A 21,625-nucleotide genomic window follows, 5' to 3' on the forward strand; every position below is an offset into this window, starting at 1 on the left:
TCCTCTGTCAAAGTCCTTAACAGAGGACATGATGAGCACATTTCGCCCAACTTTGATGTGGAATAAAAAGGTTATTTTCCATAAGTAGTCTATGGTTCATAAACTGCTGAACTTAGTACTTCCTAGAGTACTTGCATGGGTACAAGGATAATAAGGATAGTTTGCTCTTTTTGTTAAGTAAAAGAACAGAGTATTTCCTTCAACACTGTGTCTTTTTTTACAGTCATAAGATTATGTCAACAAAAGGTTTCTCTTTTTCTCCTGCCCTGTCAGCGATGTTGGACATGTGACTTTAGAGCAAACCATTGCTGATTTATAGCAGATATTTCAGTGAGTAACAATTTCTTGGACACACACAAAGTGGATGATTTAATGCACACGAATGAGCAACATATATTTTAAAATACATTTCTAATATTTTAATAATTATTTTGAATGCGTATTTATGAAAATATTATCCAAAAACATGTCATTTAGGTTTAATCTGAAGAGCAAAACCTCACATTTAGCAAATTGGAAATAACTAATTCCAAACTATGCATATTATGCTAAATAAATGATGGGATCTGCGGACTTTTCGTATTCAATAAAAGAGAAATGTGCCCTGATGTAAAATTGATCATTGCTTTAAATAAACAAATAAACAAATAGATATAGATAGATAGATAGATAGATAGATAGATAGATAAAGTCTATGGACATGACATGTACCCCTAATTATAGAATGATTCTAAGTGGCAATAGCTATTAAGTTGCGTGAGCGAGAATCATTGGCGCATTGGCTCGAATGATTGCATGAAGTGAACGTTGTTGCATTAACTCATCATTGATGGGACGCTAGAATCATAAACAAGTGCCGTGTACTTCAACATCTTGTATTTTAACACTAGAACGGCCAAGAATTTTCAAATTCATAAATTTATATGTGCAATAACTTTGTTGAATGAAAATAATGCAATACTGCCTTTACATGACCTTTCCTAAAAGTGTCTGAAATTTAATGTAGAATAGTTTTTATATAAATGACACAAAAGCCAAAAAAATATGATATGCGTTACCTATTTCGGCCATAAGCGGTCATATTGACCGCACATCATTTCGCGGGGTTTGATTGTTTCACAATGAATGCATTTATCACTCAATTAGGTATTGACATGAGAGATTACAGAGTTTAAAATCTAGCGGTCAAAATGACCGCTTACGGCCGTTCAGTGTTAATACTTCTCATCATATACATAGTCTACTTATGGTTCCTAGTCGCACTGTCGTTGCACATAGTCGCCATACTGTTGCACTCTGACCTCTCAGCGTAACTGCGTGTTAATTATGACTTATACAATAGTGCCACCTTGTGGTATAAAGTGGCAATAGTATATCTGTTGTATAAAATGTTTTGTTTCACTGAAACTCGAGAGAATGTCGTCTGTGTGAGAATTTCTTGGACTTAAGATATTTTATTACATATAGGTTTTCTGTCACAACTTTTACATGGATATGATGCTATATGCACCTGCACGTTGTTAACTGTGTGTCCTGATTGCCAATGGTCTCTGCTGCAAAGTCATTTAAGAAATTAATTATAACCTAACTACCATTACCTTGACAACTCATCATCATCATCAACCTACACCTGGACACTCATGTGGATCATCACAATAACTTTTACACTTACCTCATAACGTTACACAAAAATAAAAACAACATGATAATAACAATGATAACAACAACAATAATACTAAAAATACACATTATTAACTTTTATAATTTTCATAATTATTTAATTACTAATTATAAGTTATAATAAGCCTGCAATCAAGCGACTGCGACTTTTTAATTACGCCAGAGAGCGCATGAATTACTATCTCTCACAACTTATAAAAAAAAAAACATCCATGTCACCGCCAGGGCCCCTTACCCTATTTTAGGTGTGCCACCTGAGCTTCCTGCCATTTTGTCACTTACATGAATCCTCTCCACCATTACGTATTTTTTGGTTGTTGTTTTTCTCTCTCTTTGTCTTTCTTTTTTTTCTTTTTTCCTCTCGGTGATACTGGTTGGTTGTCTGACACGATCAATCAGCAAGTGTATGTCAATGAACCCGCCTCTTCACCTCTCGGGGAGACATTTTGAGGTTTTGATCGTGCAAGCTTGAACTTCGACGACAAGGGATGTTAATTTTAAGTAATTTACATCTTTAAAGTTCATATTGTTTTCATTGTTCAATTAATAATTCTCGATGACACATCGTCAAGGGTAGGTATACCTATTTTTCACTTCCAAAGTTAAGGGAAATTTTAGTGAATTAGTCACTGTTACTGATATGCCTAGGCATCATTGGAATTTCTATATGCTATAACTTGTATGTGTACATACAATATATGTAGCCCAGCATACTGTATGTTTTTTGAATAGGCCCTACATGGTATAAGGCCAGGTCTAGCTAGGTGCTAAATTAAGGCGCATCCTGCTGAGCTCCTCCTGCATGGCGGCTGCCTACATCAACCACAAACAGTTAAAGTTATTAACATAAATGCTTTGAGAAACGGAGTCCTGAAGATTGCAGCCATTAATCATTAACATGGCGACTCCGATTAACTCACAACTCATAAGCATTTATCTGTAAAAACTAATAATTTATGGTAATTTTACTATAGCATGGATTCAGTGTAGACCTGTGTAGTGTAGGCCTATATTGCTAATAACACAGCATTCATAATTTTCTATCTGCCTTTTTAACAGTACTCTTCATTTTTTACATAATGTTATTTATAATTTCTGTAACCTCTGTTCATAACTTTCTTTACAGATTTTTTTCTTTCTCAACATTTGGGAGGGTAAGTGTTAATGTTATTTGCAAATGTTCTGATTGCTTCAAAAAATAAAAATAGAAATGTAACATTTGAACTTTTTTCCTTGCTTGAATAGTCCAGGAAATTGTCGATAAGTGCAACAGAAATTCTGTCATGCATCAAGAGGCTTCAGGTCAAGACAGATGTTGCACTCCGCACAGAAAGTGCTTATCCAGAGGAAAGTTTCTGGGGCATTGTGTGCAAGGACTTAGGAATCCCCAGTCTCCTAAGTAATAGAACAAGAATAAAAAATGCCTTCTTGCAACATCAGCAGGTAATCATGGAATAATTTTTTCCATTGTTTTTTCATTTTTTCTCAATTCTCTTGAGATACCACATATTTTCTTATCTTTTCTTGAGATAAGACACCATGGATTATACTTCTGTGGTATCTTATTTTAGTGTTTCATCTATGAATTGTATAAATGCATTATGATTATGATATTATGAAGGAATGACTAAATGCACATTCTAATACCCTAGGATTTAAATTAATTTTAACTTCTGTTGCTTCTGGGGTTTGGGTATATGTGTAGAGCCATACATCAGAACCTGGGACACAGTTGGACTCGCCAGGCTCTGTGTCCTCAGCGGGTGAGAAACCAGATCTACCGACAGCGGTGCCACAACCTGGGACAGAGTTGGACTCGCCAGGCTATGTGTCCTCAGCAGGTGAGAAACCAGCTCTACCGACAGCGGTGCCACAACCTGGGACAGAGTTGGACTCGCCAGGCTATGTGTCCTCAGCAGGTGAGAAACCAGCTCTACCGACAGCGGTGCCACAACCTGGGACAGAGTTGGACTCGCCAGGCTCTGTGGATGACAGCCTTGAGGTAAAATCATGATAGATTCAAAAAGCTTTGTAATGTAAAGAAACAACTCGTAAAATTTCATTGGCCATGGGCTAAGTGAATTTAAGTAGGTTAGGTTGAATTATTGTACTCTGAAGTCCTTTATGACATTGTCAATTTATGAGGGATGTCCTATGACAGAAAAAAGTCAATCTATCTATGAAAAGTCATCTATCTATCTATCTTTTAAACAACCTTTCTTTTTGTAAAGCAATTTGAAGTGAGTGGCATGAATGCATAATTTATACGTAGTGTTATGCCTTCCAGGTCTAATCTACCTTTAATTTTAACTTGTGTTGGCAGAAGACATGCAGTGCCCCAACTGGTTCATCTACAGAAGATGAGGGGTCTGACGAAATATACTTCACCCACAAATTGCCTGAGCAACCTTGCTTCTTCTTTATTCCCCACAAGGAATGGGCAAAACTTCGGAAGACACAAGAGAACCACCAGTTCAAAAGTCTGAATTGGACAAATGTGATTGCAAATGGGATCCGAAGTCTACATCCGTATTGTAGCTTTGCATTCAAGCGGCACTCTGTAAAAAAAGTAGGTTCTCAGAGAAACACCCCACTTTTTACCTGCTCTGGACACTGCCGCTTTGATGACTGCTGTGTTCAGGTAAAAGTCAAAGTAGAAAACGAGTCATCCCTCAAGGCTTTTGTAAACTTCCAGGGGGGCGATGTGCGACACAACAGGCAACAATTGAAAAGGAGGCCAATAAGAGGGGAAGAAAGATCAGTGATTGCCGAGACTTTGACCTCAAAACTCCCAAGAAGTGTCTATTTGCACAGTTTAAATAAGCTTGACGAGAATGTTGTGAAATCTGGCTGCAGAGATGAGGTGCCAGCTACTGGAGTAATGAAGACTTTGTCCTGGAGCGAAAGAAAAAAACAAAGGCGGCATGAGAATGAGATGATGAAATGATTAAATTTACAGATTTAAAATCCAAACAGTCAGGATAGGTGGTTTTAGTATAATAAACATACCAAAGCAGTGCATCATATGACATTCTGCTATTCTCAGCTAAAATAGGTTTTACTGAATCCAAGAAATGCATTGGAGCTCCTCTCTAAAAGGATAACGGATCACTGAAAAAGATGCTTGTGTGTGTTTTCAGTTGTTGTCCTCCTCTGTCACACCAACAGCCTGTGGCTCATTCTTTAAATGTGAGAAGCAAGGATAAGCAGGTCACATGCACTGCATAATTTATCAATTAAGAGTACCAAATAGTAAAAACATTTAGAGTGACCGTAGACTTCCAATGGCAGTGAGAAAATGGACAGTTTGTCACATATACTGAAGTAATACTAAGAACTCAAGACTAAAGACTATTTGCAAGTAGAGGTGGGGAAAAAAAAATCGATATTGCTTGTCACTGTCAGCAGGGGGACGCTTCTTTAATGAGAAGAACATGGCAGCCCACAAACACCCGCTATAAAGCAGCTAACATAGAAAATGAGTATAGCGGCACAGCGCTGCTGTTCCACCGTCTGGGGAGAACCCTGCCATGTCTTATGTAAACCAGTACAGTGCTTTCTGATACTGAAAAGTCAGTAGCAACTTGTTTTATGTAAACTTGCATAAGACGTTTTCCTTTTTATGTTTTTTTTTTTCCAGTCGCATATTGTGATATATCGTTGATGAAAGGTTTTGCAATATATCGAATATTGCAGATATCGTGTATCTTGATATTAACATTATTGTGGGCCAGATATTGTCACATTATCGAATTGTGAGTTACCCCTATCATCCCACCCCTATTTGCAAGACTATTTATGTATGAAATTGGAAATAATACGCCATATAGAAATCTAATGAGAAAATGAATGTAAAGACTGATTGCCTCGTCCATGATGAGAAATTATCCTCTGTTGTACATCTACTCTATTATTTCTGATAAAAAAGATGATTTTGTAAGCACTTGTTTCAATTTACAGATACAGTGTGATAGCTGTAACAGGTGGTTCCATGTGCAGTGCCTGGGGATGACCAAGGATCAACTCCGAGATGCCAGGACAAGCAACTGGAACTGCCTTGTCTGCACTTAGGACTAAGGACTACACATTTGGCATAGGACTAGATATTCAGCAGATTTGACTCCATTTTTGTCTGTTTTGTTATGAGACCAACTTTAGTGTGACATAGTCATGACGGTGTCTTTCATGTTTGAAAAAATTGTCTGATTTAGAATTTATATAACTAGATCAATGTATATAAGTTAAGTTGTTCAAATTGTTTTATTTAAAAAGACAAACTTCAAGTTTACTTTGACATGTTTTTTATTTATTTGTTTTAAAAATGTGAGAACATGTAAGTAGTATTATAGATGTGAAATAGATCATTCTAATTTAAGAGATGCTTGTGTTTGTGTGTGTTTTTTGTAACACCAAAGCAACCCTAAGTAAGTTCAACATCAAAAGCCAGAAACATTTGTTTGAAATCTTTGGTACTCCACAGGACCCAGCTTGCTCTCAACTAGTCTTGCTAGCAGCACTGTCTTACCCTTGTGCTCATCATGTCCTCTGTTAAGGACTTTGACAGAGGATTACTCAAAAAGTACACAGTAAAAGTACTTGATATTATGCATGCAAGTAGTCTGGGGAGTACTAAGTTCAGCAGTATAAGAATCATAGACTACTTATGTAAAATAACTTTTTTATTCCCTGTCAAAGTTGGGCAAATTGTCCTTATTCTCGTCCTGTGTTAAGGACTTTGACAGAGGATTACTCAAAAAGTACACAGTAAAAGTACTTGATATCATGCATGCAAGTAGTCTGGGAAGTACTAAGTTCAGCAGTATAAGAATCATAGACTACTTATGGAAAATAACCTTTTTATTCCACATCAAAGTTGGGTGAAATGTGCTCATCATGTCCTCTGTTAAGGACTTTGACAGAGGATTACTCAAAAAGTACACAGTAAAAGTACTTGATATTATGCATGCAAGTAGTCTGGGGAGTACTAAGTTCAGCAGTATAAGAATCATAGACTACTTATGGAAAATAACCTTTTTATTCCACATCAAAGTTGGGTGAAATGTGCTCATCATGTCCTCTGTTAAGGACTTTGACAGAGGATTACTCAAAAAGTACACAGTAAAAGTACTTGATATTATGCATGCAAGTAGTCTGGGGAGTACTAAGTTCAGCAGTATAAGAATCATAGACTACTTATGTAAAATAACCTTTTTATTCCCTGTCAAAGTTGGGCAAATTGTCCTTATTCTCGTCCTCTGTTAAGGACTTTGACAGAGGATTACTCAAAAAGTACACAGTAAAAGTACTTGATATCATGCATGCAAGTAGTCTAGGAAGTACTAAGTTCAGCAGTATAAGAATCATAGACTACTTATGGAAAATAACCTTTTTATTCCCTGTCAAAGTTGGGCAAATTGTCCTTATTCTCGTCCTCTGTTAAGGACTTTGACAGAGGATTACTCAAAAAGTACACAGTAAAAGTACTTGATATCATGCATGCAAGTAGTCTAGGAAGTACTAAGTTCAGCAGTATAAGAATCATAGACTACTTATGGAAAATAACCTTTTTATTCCACATCAAAGTTGGGTGAAATGTGCTTATCATGTCCTCTGTTAAGGACTTTGACAGAGGATTACTCAAAAAGTACACAGTAAAAGTACTTGATATTATGCATGCAAGTAGTCTGGGGAGTACTAAGTTCAGCAGTATAAGGATCATAGACTACTTATGTAAAATAACCTTTTTATTCCCTGTCAAAGTTGGGCAAATTGTCCTTATTCTCGTCCTCTGTTAAGGACTTTGACAGAGGATTACTCAAAAAGTACACAGTAAAAGTACTTGATATTATGCATGCAAGTAGTCTGGGGAGTACTAAGTTCAGCAGTATAAGAATCATAGACTACTTATGTAAAATAACCTTTTTATTCCCTGTCAAAGTTGGGCAAATTGTCCTTATTCTCGTCCTCTGTTAAGGACTTTGACAGAGGATTACTCAAAAAGTACACAGTAAAAGTACTTGATATCATGCATGCAAGTAGTCTAGGAAGTACTAAGTTCAGCAGTATAAGAATCATAGACTACTTATGGAAAATAACCTTTTTATTCCACATCAAAGTTGGGTGAAATGTGCTCATCATGTCCTCTGTTAAGGACTTTGACAGAGGATTACTCAAAAAGTACACAGTAAAAGTACTTGATATTATGCATGCAAGTAGTCTGGGGAGTACTAAGTTCAGCAGTATAAGGATCATAGACTACTTATGTAAAATAACCTTTTTATTCCCTGTCAAAGTTGGGCAAATTGTCCTTATTCTCGTCCTCTGTTAAGGACTTTGACAGAGGATTACTCAAAAAGTACACAGTAAAAGTACTTGATATCATGCATGCAAGTAGTCTAGGAAGTACTAAGTTCAGCAGTATAAGAATCATAGACTACTTATGGAAAATAACCTTTTTATTCCCTGTCAAAGTTGGGCAAATTGTCCTTATTCTCGTCCTCTGTTAAGGACTTTGACAGAGGATTACTCAAAAAGTACACAGTAAAAGTACTTGATATTATGCATGAAGGTAGTCTGGGGAGTACTAAGTTCAGCAGTATGCTGATGGAAAATAAGCTTTTTATTCCACGTAAAAGTTGGGTGAAATATCCTTACGTTTTGACTTTCGTCCTTTACTTTGAAATCCGTACGCAAACCTCCGTGATACCTTCAGTATATTACCAGGAATAATTACTGAAAAAGTATCGTAATTTTCACGGGTCTGACTGTGTGACTTCAGTCCGCCCCACTGTCACTACCAGCAGCTCTTTAGAGCGGTGTCTTTACGATTACCGTAAATGTCCGTATATTCGCGCACTAGAAAACAACGTGCGGCTGATTTGACCAAGCGAACGCGAACCACGGCTGGCTTGACCGCAGTTACTCTTCGGTTAAATATTGCGCGCTGCATTGTTGCACTGCAGTTTATAGTAGCGTTTATTTTGCAGGAGCTCAGCATCGCTCTTGTTCTACAGTATTTCAGGTAAATGAACAGGTTGAGATTACTTAAATGGAGCCAGGTTCCTAGGTAATAAACAAAAAGTAATCTTAAAGTTATAGAAAATATATTTGCTTAAGATACACAATACTGCTGTTTCCAAATGCATGTCATCTACACCCTGAAAATATGCGTGCTGCTAACTTTTATGCCGACTTCTATAGGTTCATGTATTGGGAGCTCAATGACGGACGTATGCTGATCTTCTCGCCTCGCTTTGCTGTGACGATGATGGCGACAGAGCCGAAAATGAATGATGGTGTTTTACTGAATATACTCGACTCACCTGTGATTAAAACCATATACCAGAACCAGCCAACTCGAATAAAGAACTATTGGCGGAAAGCGTTTGCACGGATAACTAATTTTATGAACTAGCACGGCAATTGCGTCTATTGTGGAATAGTGAGTCACGTGACCTCGCATCCACTTAGGCCCCTACTGTCAAGTTAGAGGATTAAAACCGCACTTCCGGATGTGTTGTCCTTAAATCGTAAGAACGAAAACGTTTAAAAATATTTTTTTATTACACAAACAACCATGATGAGATATGAAAAATCTATGTAATCGGATTAGATACGTGTGTAATGTTATGTACACAATTATTAAATCATTCTACTCATTATGTAGTTTGGCTTTTGCTTTTACTTTGAAGGGAAAAGCGCTTCACTTCCGGTACGTCCACTGGTATCCATGGTTAGCTTAACGCAACTCTGGGGCCTGCTGTGTTTTCAACGGAGGGAGAGCTGAGAAGAAAAATGGCGTCTGCAGGCGACCCAAAGCGGGACACCGGCCATTCAGTTTGAGCTTTCCGCCCTGAAATTGAGACCGGGGCTTGGTGGGGACTCGTCGAGAACTGTCACCAAACCTGTTGGTTTTTTTGTCCCCCGCTTTTCTCCGGTGTGCGTGGTTTATTCAAGCACCGAGATTGAAGCGGAACAGCAAATACTCTCTCCCACAATGAGGGGGAGAAGAGGAAGGCCGCCCAAACAAGCAGCAGTGATGCGGGAAGGTTCACCCGGGCCAGTCCGCGGCTCTCGGGGCGGCAGGAGCAGAGGGATGCGTGGACGGGGAAGAGGCAGAGCACGGGGTCGGGGACGGGGAGGAAGCGGCGGCGCCTGCGGCACTGGCTCTGCGGAGGTGGATACAGAAATCTCCGGCCGAGAGAACTTTCATTCGTCCCGGGGCCGCAGGAAAGTTGGAGGCTCTACCACGGCGACGGCCGCGGGATCGCGGGGCAGAGGAACCAGAGGGAGAGGCAGGGGGTCGAGAGGCGGCCGCGGCAGTAGAGGCGGAGTGAGGCGGCCTCAGACCAAGGTGGTCTACGACGACAACAGCGACGAGGAGGATGATAATTTAAGCTACAGGTCAGACGAAGATGAACTCCTGAACGACAACCCTTCGTCGGATCTTGAAGAAGAGGAGGCCCTAGGAAACGACTCTGACTATCTGGAGGAACTACCAGATGATGATGATGCCAGCTACTGTACCGAGAGTAGTTTTAGGAGCCACAGCACGCTCGGTAGCACCCCAGGTACGATCGTTTGCAAGTGCACGCACTTAAAGCAGGTTTGCATTACTTAAAGTGTGCATTTTATTTTTAGCTCAGTACAGAAACCAAGCCGCATTGTTCAAAATGGAGCTTGCACTCAGAAACAGGCCTTTGTTTATCGTGTGCTCAGCTCGCGGCTGGTTTGCAGATCTACTCCACGCTTCAACCGGCTCTCATGTTTTTGACTTTTGTCGGATCAGCACATTTTTTGTTGACATTTAATGATGAAGAATGTATTAGTGCCTTTCTTTTTTTTCTTTTTTTACCGGATTTTTTCATGCGTGCTGTATTTAACGCGTTTTCATACTCACTGAAACAGGATGTATGGAGATTACGTTAACAACTTTTCATTTGTTTCATTCATTCAGCATTTCTACGTATGTAATAACACAGAAACTGCTGTTTCTACACTTTTAACTGCGCTTCATCAAAACACGTATTTTATAAACATTGTTGACCATTTATCTCTTATTAACAATTCAACTTTTTCCAAAGCTGAACTACCTGAAATGAAAATGTTACACTGCAAATAGATAATAACTGCATTATTTTTACGCACAATCATTAGACCTGTGAACCTTATCCAACTCTATTTCGGAAGCCGTATTTTAGTTGCATAATGTTGCTAAATGAGTTTGACAGGTCTTTGTTTTGAAGAGAGGCGCTCCTTTTTTCACTTGTTGCAAACATCAACTCATTACAATATTACGTGGTGCACCGTTACCATAGTAACCACTCCTATGTTTATCAGGTGAGCAAATTAGAGCCATCACGTCCATACTTGTGGACAGTCATGTTAATGAAGTTGTGTCTGCCAAATAATCAATTCATGCATCTGTTATTTAAAGTATGCACTGAAAGCATTGTGCCAGCCGCTGGAACTAATGAATCGAGATGGAATTAGAAAGATAGATGTAAAGGTGATCCAGACTTGGGTATTTTGTGCATTTAAATATCTCTTCTACAGAAAAGCTAAGTCTTTTGTTGTGACCATGACATCAGACCTTCGTCTTATGTTGCGGGAATACATTTTGCTTCAAAACAGAAATGTTCTTCAGAGAGAAAAATTTATGTGTAGGTTGAATTTCTTTATTTGTTCGCCCTATGACACCTCACTGCATTCTTGTCAGGCTTAGATGCAATGTAAGTGTTTTCAGGGATTACTCACTTACCTTTTAACTTCCAGCGGCAAGGCTGCCTCCCTTTTTTGAAGACATGTGAACATGGCAGCATTGTGCAGCCAAGTGTGAGGGATCTTTTATAAGACCTATGCTGATGGCCAGACATAACTGTGCTTTGGCTGTCACCTACACTGGCACACATACCCATGCTGTTTCCAAACACATTGCACACCGGCACACATACCACTTTTTCACAAAATCCCTGTGTTTGATGCTGAATAATGAACCTGCAGCAGTCAACCCCTAATCCCTGACTGTCATCATTTGTGAAGCAGCCAGTTCTGCTGCTGTAGTCCCATCGCTGTTTCTCTGTTTACACATTGATGCTAAACCACAGAATTATACCAGAGTCAGAACAAATACAAATATATTTGCTTAACAGTTTATTGGCAGTTACTGCAGTGTTTACACTGAAGATACAATACAGATACATAAAAGGTAATGCAACCCACAGTGCAATCATGTTATAGCATCTTTGAAATTATGAAGAGCACAAGAGAAGACTGGAAACACACACCAATCCGCTGTAAGGATATAGTGATTTCATATATATTGTGTTGCAACAGTATATTAATCCTACAGTGACTTTAGAAGTACTTCTTCAAGCAGTTACGTATTTAATATTGGTCAGGAGCAGTGTCATGAAGCCACGTTGAATGACCTGGACTGACGCATTTAGATCATCCACAAATGCAGGATTATTCCACATTACTGGGTTCAGAAATTGATAATGTGCACAGACAGATAATCCAGAGGTCATATACAGGTACAGTACATATGCTGTACCATCTGCATGAATTACAGGCTTATAAATCTAGTGGGTGCAATTAGCATTTAGCTTATTGTCTTGGGAGAAGAATGTGCTTGTCTGCCTTGAACTTCTCCAGTGTTGCACTACTTATAAATAACCCCATTGCCATTAGCACTCATTTGTCATTGCCTCAAATTAGACATTTCACAAGTCCTATGAAGTATTTAGACAGGGTGTTGAGTCCTATAAATTCCATTGGTATGTTGTTATAGTATCTTTTTTTTTTTTTTTTTTTTAATACAGACAGAATTTGGAGCTTGGGAGATCCCCAAGTACCATCATTACTCCAAACACTGTACTAGTGCAAAATCCGAGAGTCCAATGAGGCATCAAGGATGATAAGTTCAGGCATTAGGTTGCATTGCCTCATGGTAAATATAAGGTATATAGCTCAGTCCATTGTATACAGGGACACGCAGAGTTGCCACATTTGAACATTTTGTGGTGGCTCAAAGCAACAATGGTCTCTTCAAATACCTGAATGTTATTGCCTGTAAACTTGTACTTATTCCAAAGAGTTATATACATTGTCTGCAAGGGTTTATATACACATTTGTTATTTATTTTCTTTTTCTGTTCTATATGCCAACTTTCTTCTAACTCCTGGCTCTTTTCTTTTCACGCAGGCCGGAGAAAGAGTCGGGCAATGCGACCGCAGTCTCCTATCCTTGAGGCTAAAGACATTCCTGCCCTTGAGCTTCCCAAGTCTTCTGATGACCTCTTGGTCCCTACCTCACAGCTCCTTAATGTGTCTGCTGTCTACGAAGTTCTCCGCAACTTTGGCTCAGTTCTGCGGCTTTCGCCGTTCCGCTTTGAGGATTTCTGTGCAGCGCTTGCCAGCCAGGAGCAGTGCACACTGTTGGCAGAGACACACATCTCCCTGCTCAAAGCTATCCTCAGAGAGGAAGACACTTCCAACACCACATTTGGTCCAGCTGACGTGAAGGACTCGGTCAACTCCACTCTGTATTTTGTGGATGGTATGACCTGGCCAGAGGTGTTGCGGGCATACTGTGAGAGCGACCCGGAGTACCGGCACATTCTGCCTTTCCAGGAGAGTGAGGATTACCCGTATGAACCATTGGAGAGCAAAGTCAAAGTTCTCCAGTTTTTGGTGGACCAGTTCCTGGCGACCAACATTGCCAGAGAGGAGCTAATGTCTGAAGGGGTAGTGGCCTACGACGACCACTGCAGGGTATGCCATCGCCTTGGTGACCTGCTGTGCTGCGAGACATGTTCAGCTGTTTACCATTTGGAGTGTGTGAAGCCACCGTTGCAGGAAGTGCCGGAGGATGAGTGGCAGTGCGAGGTGTGTGTGGCACACAAGGTACCCGGTGTGGCGGATTGCATCCCAGAAGTGCAGAGAAGCAGACCATTTATTCGACAACTGCCAGTCGGCTATGACCGACACAGCCGAAAATACTGGTTCCTCGATCGCCGTATTGTCGTGTAAGTTCACTATGTTTCAATTATGTGCCAAGATTATTGCACAGATGTCAACAGTAGACATGTCGGGGACTTGGTCATGTTGCAGTCTCGCACATTGATAATATGCCTTTTTTAAATGAATTAATTAGACAGCTTGGGTAGATGACAGGAAACTGGATGAGAGAGAGAAGGGATGACATATATAAAAGGGCCACAGGTTGGTTTCGATTTCAGGGCCGCTGCAGCGAGCATGTCTGTACATTGGGCACATGCTCTACCAACTGAGCTACTGGGGCGCCCCAGTATGCCATTTTAAAAAATAAAAATTAATAATTCTTACATATTACAAATATTACTTTAACACTTGGTTAGGACTGACTGTGTGAAACATTTTGATGTGGTCTTTATTCACCATTATGGTCTCTCAAATTTAAATTACTTTTTCAAGTGTCCTTGCCAAAATAGTATCATTACATAATAACGCTTCACTACCAGTACATATATTTGCCCAAATTTCATTATGTTAGAAGGATGTCTGTGAAGCTCTTTGTGTGGCTGGCTTTATACCTGCTCTACCCTCTTTGCTAATCCAAGGCATTAATAATACCTCTTTAATGTAGGAGACCCACACAGAGCACGTGTTCAACCTGTATTTGACCCCCTCTTTTCATGTGCGATCATTGTCACAGGTTTATCCCCCAGCATCATAGAAACTTCATAAATATTATAGCTTAACCACCTTATTGTTGTGTAAATTACATTAAATTAAATTTCCATCCCCAAAGAGACGTCTGGTGCTAAAAGCCTGGCTACGTCAACCCAGAGGTTCACTCTGGTCGGCAGAGGGGGTCATAAAGGCAGGCTGAATGACCTGCGGTGGCCCATTCAAATTGACAGCAAATGAGCTGTGTCAGTTTTACAAGCAAAAGCGAGTACTTCAGTCAAACATGCACACCACAAACTTGTTTAATGAAACAGATTTGTAGAATACATTATACACTATTGGAAGACTGAAGCCTGAAGTTGAGCAAACAACTTCTACATGCAGTGTATCGAACCATGGTGTAGCTGCATGAATGTGTGAAGAACAGTACATTTTGTCACTGCCAGTGACAAAAAGTTATGAGCTCTTAGGTTTAAAGTTGAGCATACCACAAGCTTAGGGTATTTCATATGAGTACAGACCTGCACGGTGGTTAGACCTGCTGTTTTAATAAACCAAAAATAACAGTGTCTGTCCATAGAATTTAACATAATCTGACCATCAGCAGTATTGGTCCCATACGTTAGCAAATTATCTTGGTATTGAGCAGTCACAGATGGTTTGTATGCTGGGTCAGCAGCAGCAGAAGGCCTGCTACATTAACCATAAAGGAGCATGGATCACTTGAACAATATAAGATTTAATAAGGTTGGTGGCCCAAATTTTGTCGTGGCTGCATTTCACTCCCTCTCTTCCTTTCTGCTTCGTCCTGCTCTCCAAATTGGCCCCCAGCAGGTGCTGCATTACTGATCTTCACTTCAGAGGCTGTGTGTGTTTGTGCATACAAGTAGTGTGCACAGAGGAAAGTTTGTGTGACTGGATGTACGTGCAATGAATGATGTGCACAGAAGTAGGGTGCTGGTGTGTGTGTGCACGCACATGTGCCTCAAGTAAAGGATGCTGAATAGACACTACTGTTACATGGCCTCAGGCTTCACAGTCCCTCGGCAAGGACCATGCTGGGCAGAAAACTCTTAGATATTCTCTTTAGCTGCTACTAGACAAACTCAAGTGTCCTTGTTGATGTTTGTTATTGTGCTGGGCTTTGCACAAGTTAAGGCTTCCTGCAGTCAGTACAGCTCCAGCTGAACCCTACAGGTACACACATGTTCATGGCAAAAGGGGAGGGCGGATATTTTCATGAATTATTGAATTTCTTAGGGTTTCAGTCATTTAGTATAGTGACGTGAGTTACTGACCAAATACTCTATACAGTGATTTCTGCTGGAATATATTTTAAAAAAAATATCACTTACAGCCGTTTTAATTTCATGCCATTGATTTTAATCTTTAAACTCGACATTATTATTTTGAGTATAAACTATTCGAAGTGCTTCATCACCTCCACCAGCGAGGTTATATTTTCATTCATGACCATCTGTTGGCTGGTTGGTTTGTCAGCAGGATTACACAAAAACTACTGAACTGATTTCCTCTGAACTTGGATGGAGGATTGGTGTCGACCCAGAATAGACCCCATTAATTAACTGTTGGTGCAGATCCAGATAAAGACACGGGTTCAGGAATTTTTTTTTTCACTTTCTTTAATATTGGGAAATTGGGCGTTTTTCACATTATCATTAATTTCTTAGGGAATAATGCATGGATCTGGATTTAACAATAAGGCATATTGAGGTGGCTGGTAGCTATGTGTGTGTACAATTTGATGTGGATCCAAATAAAAATCAGGATCTAGCGGATATAAATATGTTCAATTTTAAATTTGATATTGGATTAGGCTTGATTGAATTAAAGGAGACTGTTGGGCCTTGCCGGAGGTATGCACTCTACTGAGTGCTAGTCTAGTTTGTTTTATTTATGCTTTGCCTTTTGTTTACACCTTTTAAAGACCGTCAAATACAACAGGTATTAAGGGATCCAATTTTATTGGGACATTTTTACCAAGAGACCTGTGTGACTGAAACTGGTCCTGTGAATTTAACACACATAAAAAACGAATTACAGAAATGACAGATAAACTGCTGCCTCTTAAACTTGGACAAGTGGTTGATCTGCAGTCTGTATCTACTGACTAGACAAAATGTGAACAAATGTTATTCAAAGCTGCACAACATATAGAAAGCAAGCATGTGTGGAGCTTCATTTTTTTTCGTATTTTTTCTCCTGTTTGTCCTATCCCTCACTGTTTTGTCTTCTTTTTTTCCCTCATGTCTCCTCTCTCATGTCTCCCCTACAGTGAGGAGGATGGTGAACAGGAGGACAAAGCCATCTGGTACTATAGCACCAAGGTAAATTTCGACTCATCATTTTCTCTTACTGGGGTCATGTATGCTCTTCACACAATAGAATTATATGATTTAAAAGACTCATTTTAATTTCTTACTTATTAAAGTAAAGGTCACAACCCTAGTCTGTCTTTTTAATGAACAAAATACATCCAAACATTCCCTGTTTTTTGGCAGCACGACTGTCATATCACTGAGTTAATCTTGTCTTGCACTTATTGAACTCCTTTAACTTTCCAGGTCCAGCTAGCTGAGCTCATAGATTGTTTGGATAAGGAGTACTGGGAGGCCGACCTGTATGCAGCGCTTGAAGAGATAAGGGACGAGGTGCACGCGCATATGGACATCACCGAGGACTTAACCAACAAGGCCCGTGGCAGCAACAAGTGTTACCTCACTGTCGCTAATGGTAAAGAGCTCCTTATTCTTTCTCTCATTAATAAAATAACGCAATTTTCAGCGATTCTGAGAAGCTTCCTGTTGTCAAATTTAATCACGGCTAACAGGGGAAAAAAGATCTCTTTAAGCCCAAAGTCATTTTTTCTTCCCTTTCTCTTTCTATCTCTCTCTGCCTGCTTTCTCTCAAATACTCATGAATGCCACCCAGTCATAGATGGTTGGGACATAGGAATCAACCCAGCCATTATGTAACCTTACTCTGGTCCCACTTTGGCTAGTATCCAGCACTTCCCTTCAGTCCCTCATCCTGTCGTTTCTGTCTGTAGGGTGTCCACCAAATTCATGCCTATGTTTTTTGTTTGATTTATTGGTTTAAAAATCACTTACCTGTGAGCACATCATGTTAAGGACATTCAGTCTGACGTGCAGTGGAAGCTTCTAACATTTCAACTTTGGAGAGCAACTGTTATGCAAAGATAAATAATAATAAGTTGAATTGAATAAGTTGATTCTTGCTTATAAAAGACTTCAACCTTTTTTGTTTTTTACCCCAGGGAGTAGATAACCCAAGCATATAAAAATATACACAACTTGAAAGAATAAATACAGTCTTTGTCAAACATTTTCGAAATGGCACTATACCACACCAGCTAGCTCAGTAACATCTCAAACATGTAAAAAATATGTGTGACTGACACTTAAAACCAGAGATACACAAGTGATTAATTGGTCTGTAAAGTGCCCAGCAGATAAGTGCTTGAAAAAAACACTTAATGCCCAGAAAGTGCAGCTCCTCATGGTTCCTGTTAGTATATTTGGCAGCTGTTTTCACAACTAATCCATGATATTACATTAAAGTCCAGAAACATTTAAAATGATATCATGTGAACTAGAGCCCAACGACTACTTCATTTTTTGGGCAAGTGCCCAAATGTTTTCATATCAACTCATAAGGGACAACATATGCAGAGATCCTGATGATATCGCCCAATAATACTGGCTACCGATATATTGGTCAGGCTCTAATGTGAACTAACAAAAGTGACATTGTGTAGAAAGAGAGAGGCATTTAAAATTACTGTTATGCTTAAGCTTAGTTTTTATATTCAGTGTCTTTATCACGTTCACAGATAAAATGTGGGATTTTTCATCCAACTTGGTCACAAGTGTAAACCTTCCTTCATCCAGTGTTATTTAAGTTGTACAAGTGTTGTACCCAGTTAGGATATAGTGAATGTGTCAGCCCTGCCTCTTCATTTGCAATGAAATGCATTGTTAGTGAATCAAAGATGAGAAACAAAACATAGAAGAATTTAACAAACATGCTGTTTTTTTCTGATTTGAGTGTCAATATAAGAGAAGCCTAAACATTTGCATACAGTAATCGTGTTTCTGCTTGATGCAAGAGTTCCTAATTGGGCATAACATACACAAACAATGAGTATTGAATAAAAACGACTTTACCACAGAATCTTCCACTAAAGCTGTAGTACCACACAGACTCACACAATATTGTCTGCTTCAATGATACACAGAAGTCAGTTAGCATTTTCGTTTGTTCCTCTTCCCTTCTATTAAATTCACAACGGTGTGTTTATCAGAAGTTAAGGGTTTTTAGAGAGCCCCCTTTTCTCCTTCCTTTTCCTGGTTTCATGCACTAGAACCTAACTTTATTGTGGAGATTTACACAGGTTAGGATTAGGGGATGCAAATCATGTAATGTAAATCCTGTAAACAATCTGGCATCATTTGTGAAGTCTAAGGAAGGAGGTCCTCTGGAAGGTTATTCTGTGTCTTCTCTTAGTTTGCGGTTTAAAGTTCAGGCGTATCATAACATGGCCTCCAAAACACACCCTTTTTGTCTCTTCTTTCAGTGTTTTGGTTATATCTTTAAGAGCTGAACCAAAGTTATTGTTATTACACACCCAACACTTGACATCTTATCTTGCATTGAACTTTTGTCTGATGCTCTTCTAGCTTTTAATGTGCATTTTGTGATTTATTGAGCACTGTTAAATAACACCTTTCCATTAAGCTTTATAAAGTGTGTTCTCAGTATCATCTGAAACTTTCCCCTCTTAGACACACAATACTTTGACATTTTAGAGGAGTTATTTGTCGGCTTTCCCCTGTTTTTGTGTTTTTGATCACGATTAATTGGCTCAGCCTCTTATATCTTTTGTTTCACAACTTTCGTCCTTTATCTTCCTCTCTCATCCAGAGGACATCCTGGAGCGGTTGCGGGCTAAGAAGGAGGAGGAGCTGGAGGAGGTGAAAAGACGTGTGGCCGAGGAGGCCCAGAAAGCGCGGCTGGAAAAGGAGAAGAAGGAGCAGGAGGTGGAGGTGGAGAAGGAAGCCGAGGAGGCCAAGTTGAAGGATGATGGGCAGCAGGATGGCAGGGTCAAAGCTCTTACAAAGGAGGAAGAGGAGACAAAAGAAGAAGTCACAGGAGAGAAAAAGGATGGCGTCAAAACAGGAGGTGATCATGATGTTTATATTTTAAGTATTAAGAAAGCACAGCAAAATCTGTGTCCCAAAGTAGTAATAATGGTAGCATAAAAGCATTGTGAGGTCTGACCTGAAAAACAGTTTCTCTCAGACTCAGTGCCTCCTCTCTATTCTGTTTTTGAGCCTGGAAAAAAGGACATCATCACAATGGTGTAATTAGTTATTGATTTAAGAATCAATTCCTCTGTTGTTTGGCTCTTAGACCAATTAGAAATGCTGTGCTCTTTTTCAAGACTCAAGTTTGGCACTCACAAAGCACATATGTTAATTAATGTTGGTGTCTTGCTGAATATATTATCCAGTGCAACAAAGAGGCCCTTATACACAATAATAAGACATTTATTGCATGGGCAGGAGAACAAAACGCTAATGTCTTTGGTAAGTGGCATCTAATTACTCTTGAGAGCATAATAAATATAAATGTCTAAATGTGGTCTCATACAAGCCTGATTTAAAAAAAAAAGAAAACTGCAATACATTTTTAAAGGTAATATATGTAGTTTTGCCAATAATGTCTACATTTTTTATTTTTCAATTAATGATGATTTTATGATCGGACCATATTTGTCAGCCCATCACTGCCTCTGCATCGTCTTCAAGTTATTAATGCATTATAAACTAAAAGCCACATATTTACAACACTGCTGCTGTCCATCTGTAGTTGTCGAAGTTCCACCCACTGGCCGAGAAGGCAGTAGTGGCAGTAGCATCTCAGACGGACCTATACTTCCAGCAACCTCCGCTCCAACGCAAACCCTCCCTGCCGCTGTGAGCTATAGCCTGGCCACTGAGGCCCCATGGCCCCCGGCCTCCACCGTACAGGCTGTGATAGAGGGATGTTCCCATATGGAGGTCTCTGGCAACACCAAAGGTATACAAGGACGTCTCAGGGTGAAGTTGACCTCATTAAGCGCTTTTAGGGGATTTGCTTTACGGCCACAGTTAGAGCTGGGTAACGTCACTGATTTAGCAAATCAATTTTTATGCCTTTCCTGTAAACCCTTACAGGAAAGACATATATTGAAAGTATTGTATGTATTGATATCGGATCATTCGAATGAAGATCGATTTGATTTTTTTTTTTTTTTTCTTTTAAACCCAGCCCTAGCTGCAGCCTGCATCTTCACAGGACTGTATGATGAATCTCATACCCCTAACATCACCAATGGCTTGGTTGCTGGGCCATATACAACCAATGCCTTATAGTTTCACCTGACCATTTCCCAGCCAACTTCTTTGCATGTGGCTCTCACTCCATCTGCTGGCTTTTGTGTTCGTTATTCCAATTTTCGTTTCTTCAGCCAGGGAATACTTCCAGCTGTTGCATCGATTGATTTGCAATCAGACAGCCTTGTCACTGCAATCAGCATGACTGCAACTGAGCCTTAGTCAACTGGGGACAGCGTTCACTTTGCCTGGTGCAAGAATTGTTATCAGATGTTTTTCTTCTGCTGCTTGCTTGTAATTGGAACCTCTGCTTTGACGGCTTCCTGTTTAGGCACCACCTTTGGTGAAAATAGTTCAGTGATGATCTGCACATATTCATCCTTAATAATCACAGAGCTTCACTGTTCATCGTTGTGATCAGTGTTATAGTGTGCGCACATGCCTTGTTGGAACCTTGCTTTGCCTGGACTGGTCACCCATTGCTTTCAAGTGACCCATCCCTCCATTCAAACTAGTTATTTTGTGCATGCATTACACATGAATTATCAGTAGAGGGAGCCACAGCCTTAACTATATGAGAACTATCACAAGAAAGTTTCTGCCTTCATGATGATTGGCCTTCTACGTGTGCTGATATTGATTGGTCATTGTTGACAGCTTTGATGCTACAATTTGTCTTGTTTTTTTTCCCGCTCAGTAATTCTAGTCCTCGCTAACACCTGTACTTCTCTGGAACACCTAAATGAACCATGAAAGATGCCTCAGATAATGGCTGATGACAACAAAAAGCAACACAACTGAAACAAATTTGTTTATGAAATGTTCAATACTTGCGATTTTCTGTCTGTGTTGCA

The 21,625-nt window shown here is 39.6% G+C and overlaps 1 protein-coding gene across 2 annotated transcripts in view; it reads left to right on the plus strand.

The window, feature by feature from the left end:
• The first annotated feature begins 9,487 nt into the window (after positions 1–9,487).
• The window catches only part of LOC140994554 (nucleosome-remodeling factor subunit BPTF-like), a 44,046-nt gene continuing 31,908 nt past the window's right edge, over positions 9,488–21,625 (plus strand). Inside the window, exons 1-6 of one of the 2 annotated variants that reach the window (XM_073464247.1) lie at positions 9,488–10,250; positions 12,887–13,709; positions 16,649–16,700; positions 16,938–17,106; positions 19,318–19,575; positions 20,266–20,475. In XM_073464247.1, the coding sequence (XP_073320348.1) occupies positions 9,677–10,250; positions 12,887–13,709; positions 16,649–16,700; positions 16,938–17,106; positions 19,318–19,575; positions 20,266–20,475 (2,086 nt within the window). In that variant the 5' untranslated portion in view covers positions 9,488–9,676. The remainder of the gene's footprint in view (positions 10,251–12,886; positions 13,710–16,648; positions 16,701–16,937; positions 17,107–19,317; positions 19,576–20,265; positions 20,476–21,625) is intronic. The other variant, XM_073464248.1, reaches the window with a different exon arrangement.

The sequence above is a fragment of the Pagrus major genome, chromosome 4 (genome assembly GCF_040436345.1).
Source record: "Pagrus major chromosome 4, Pma_NU_1.0".
Taxonomy (NCBI): domain Eukaryota; kingdom Metazoa; phylum Chordata; class Actinopteri; order Spariformes; family Sparidae; genus Pagrus; species Pagrus major.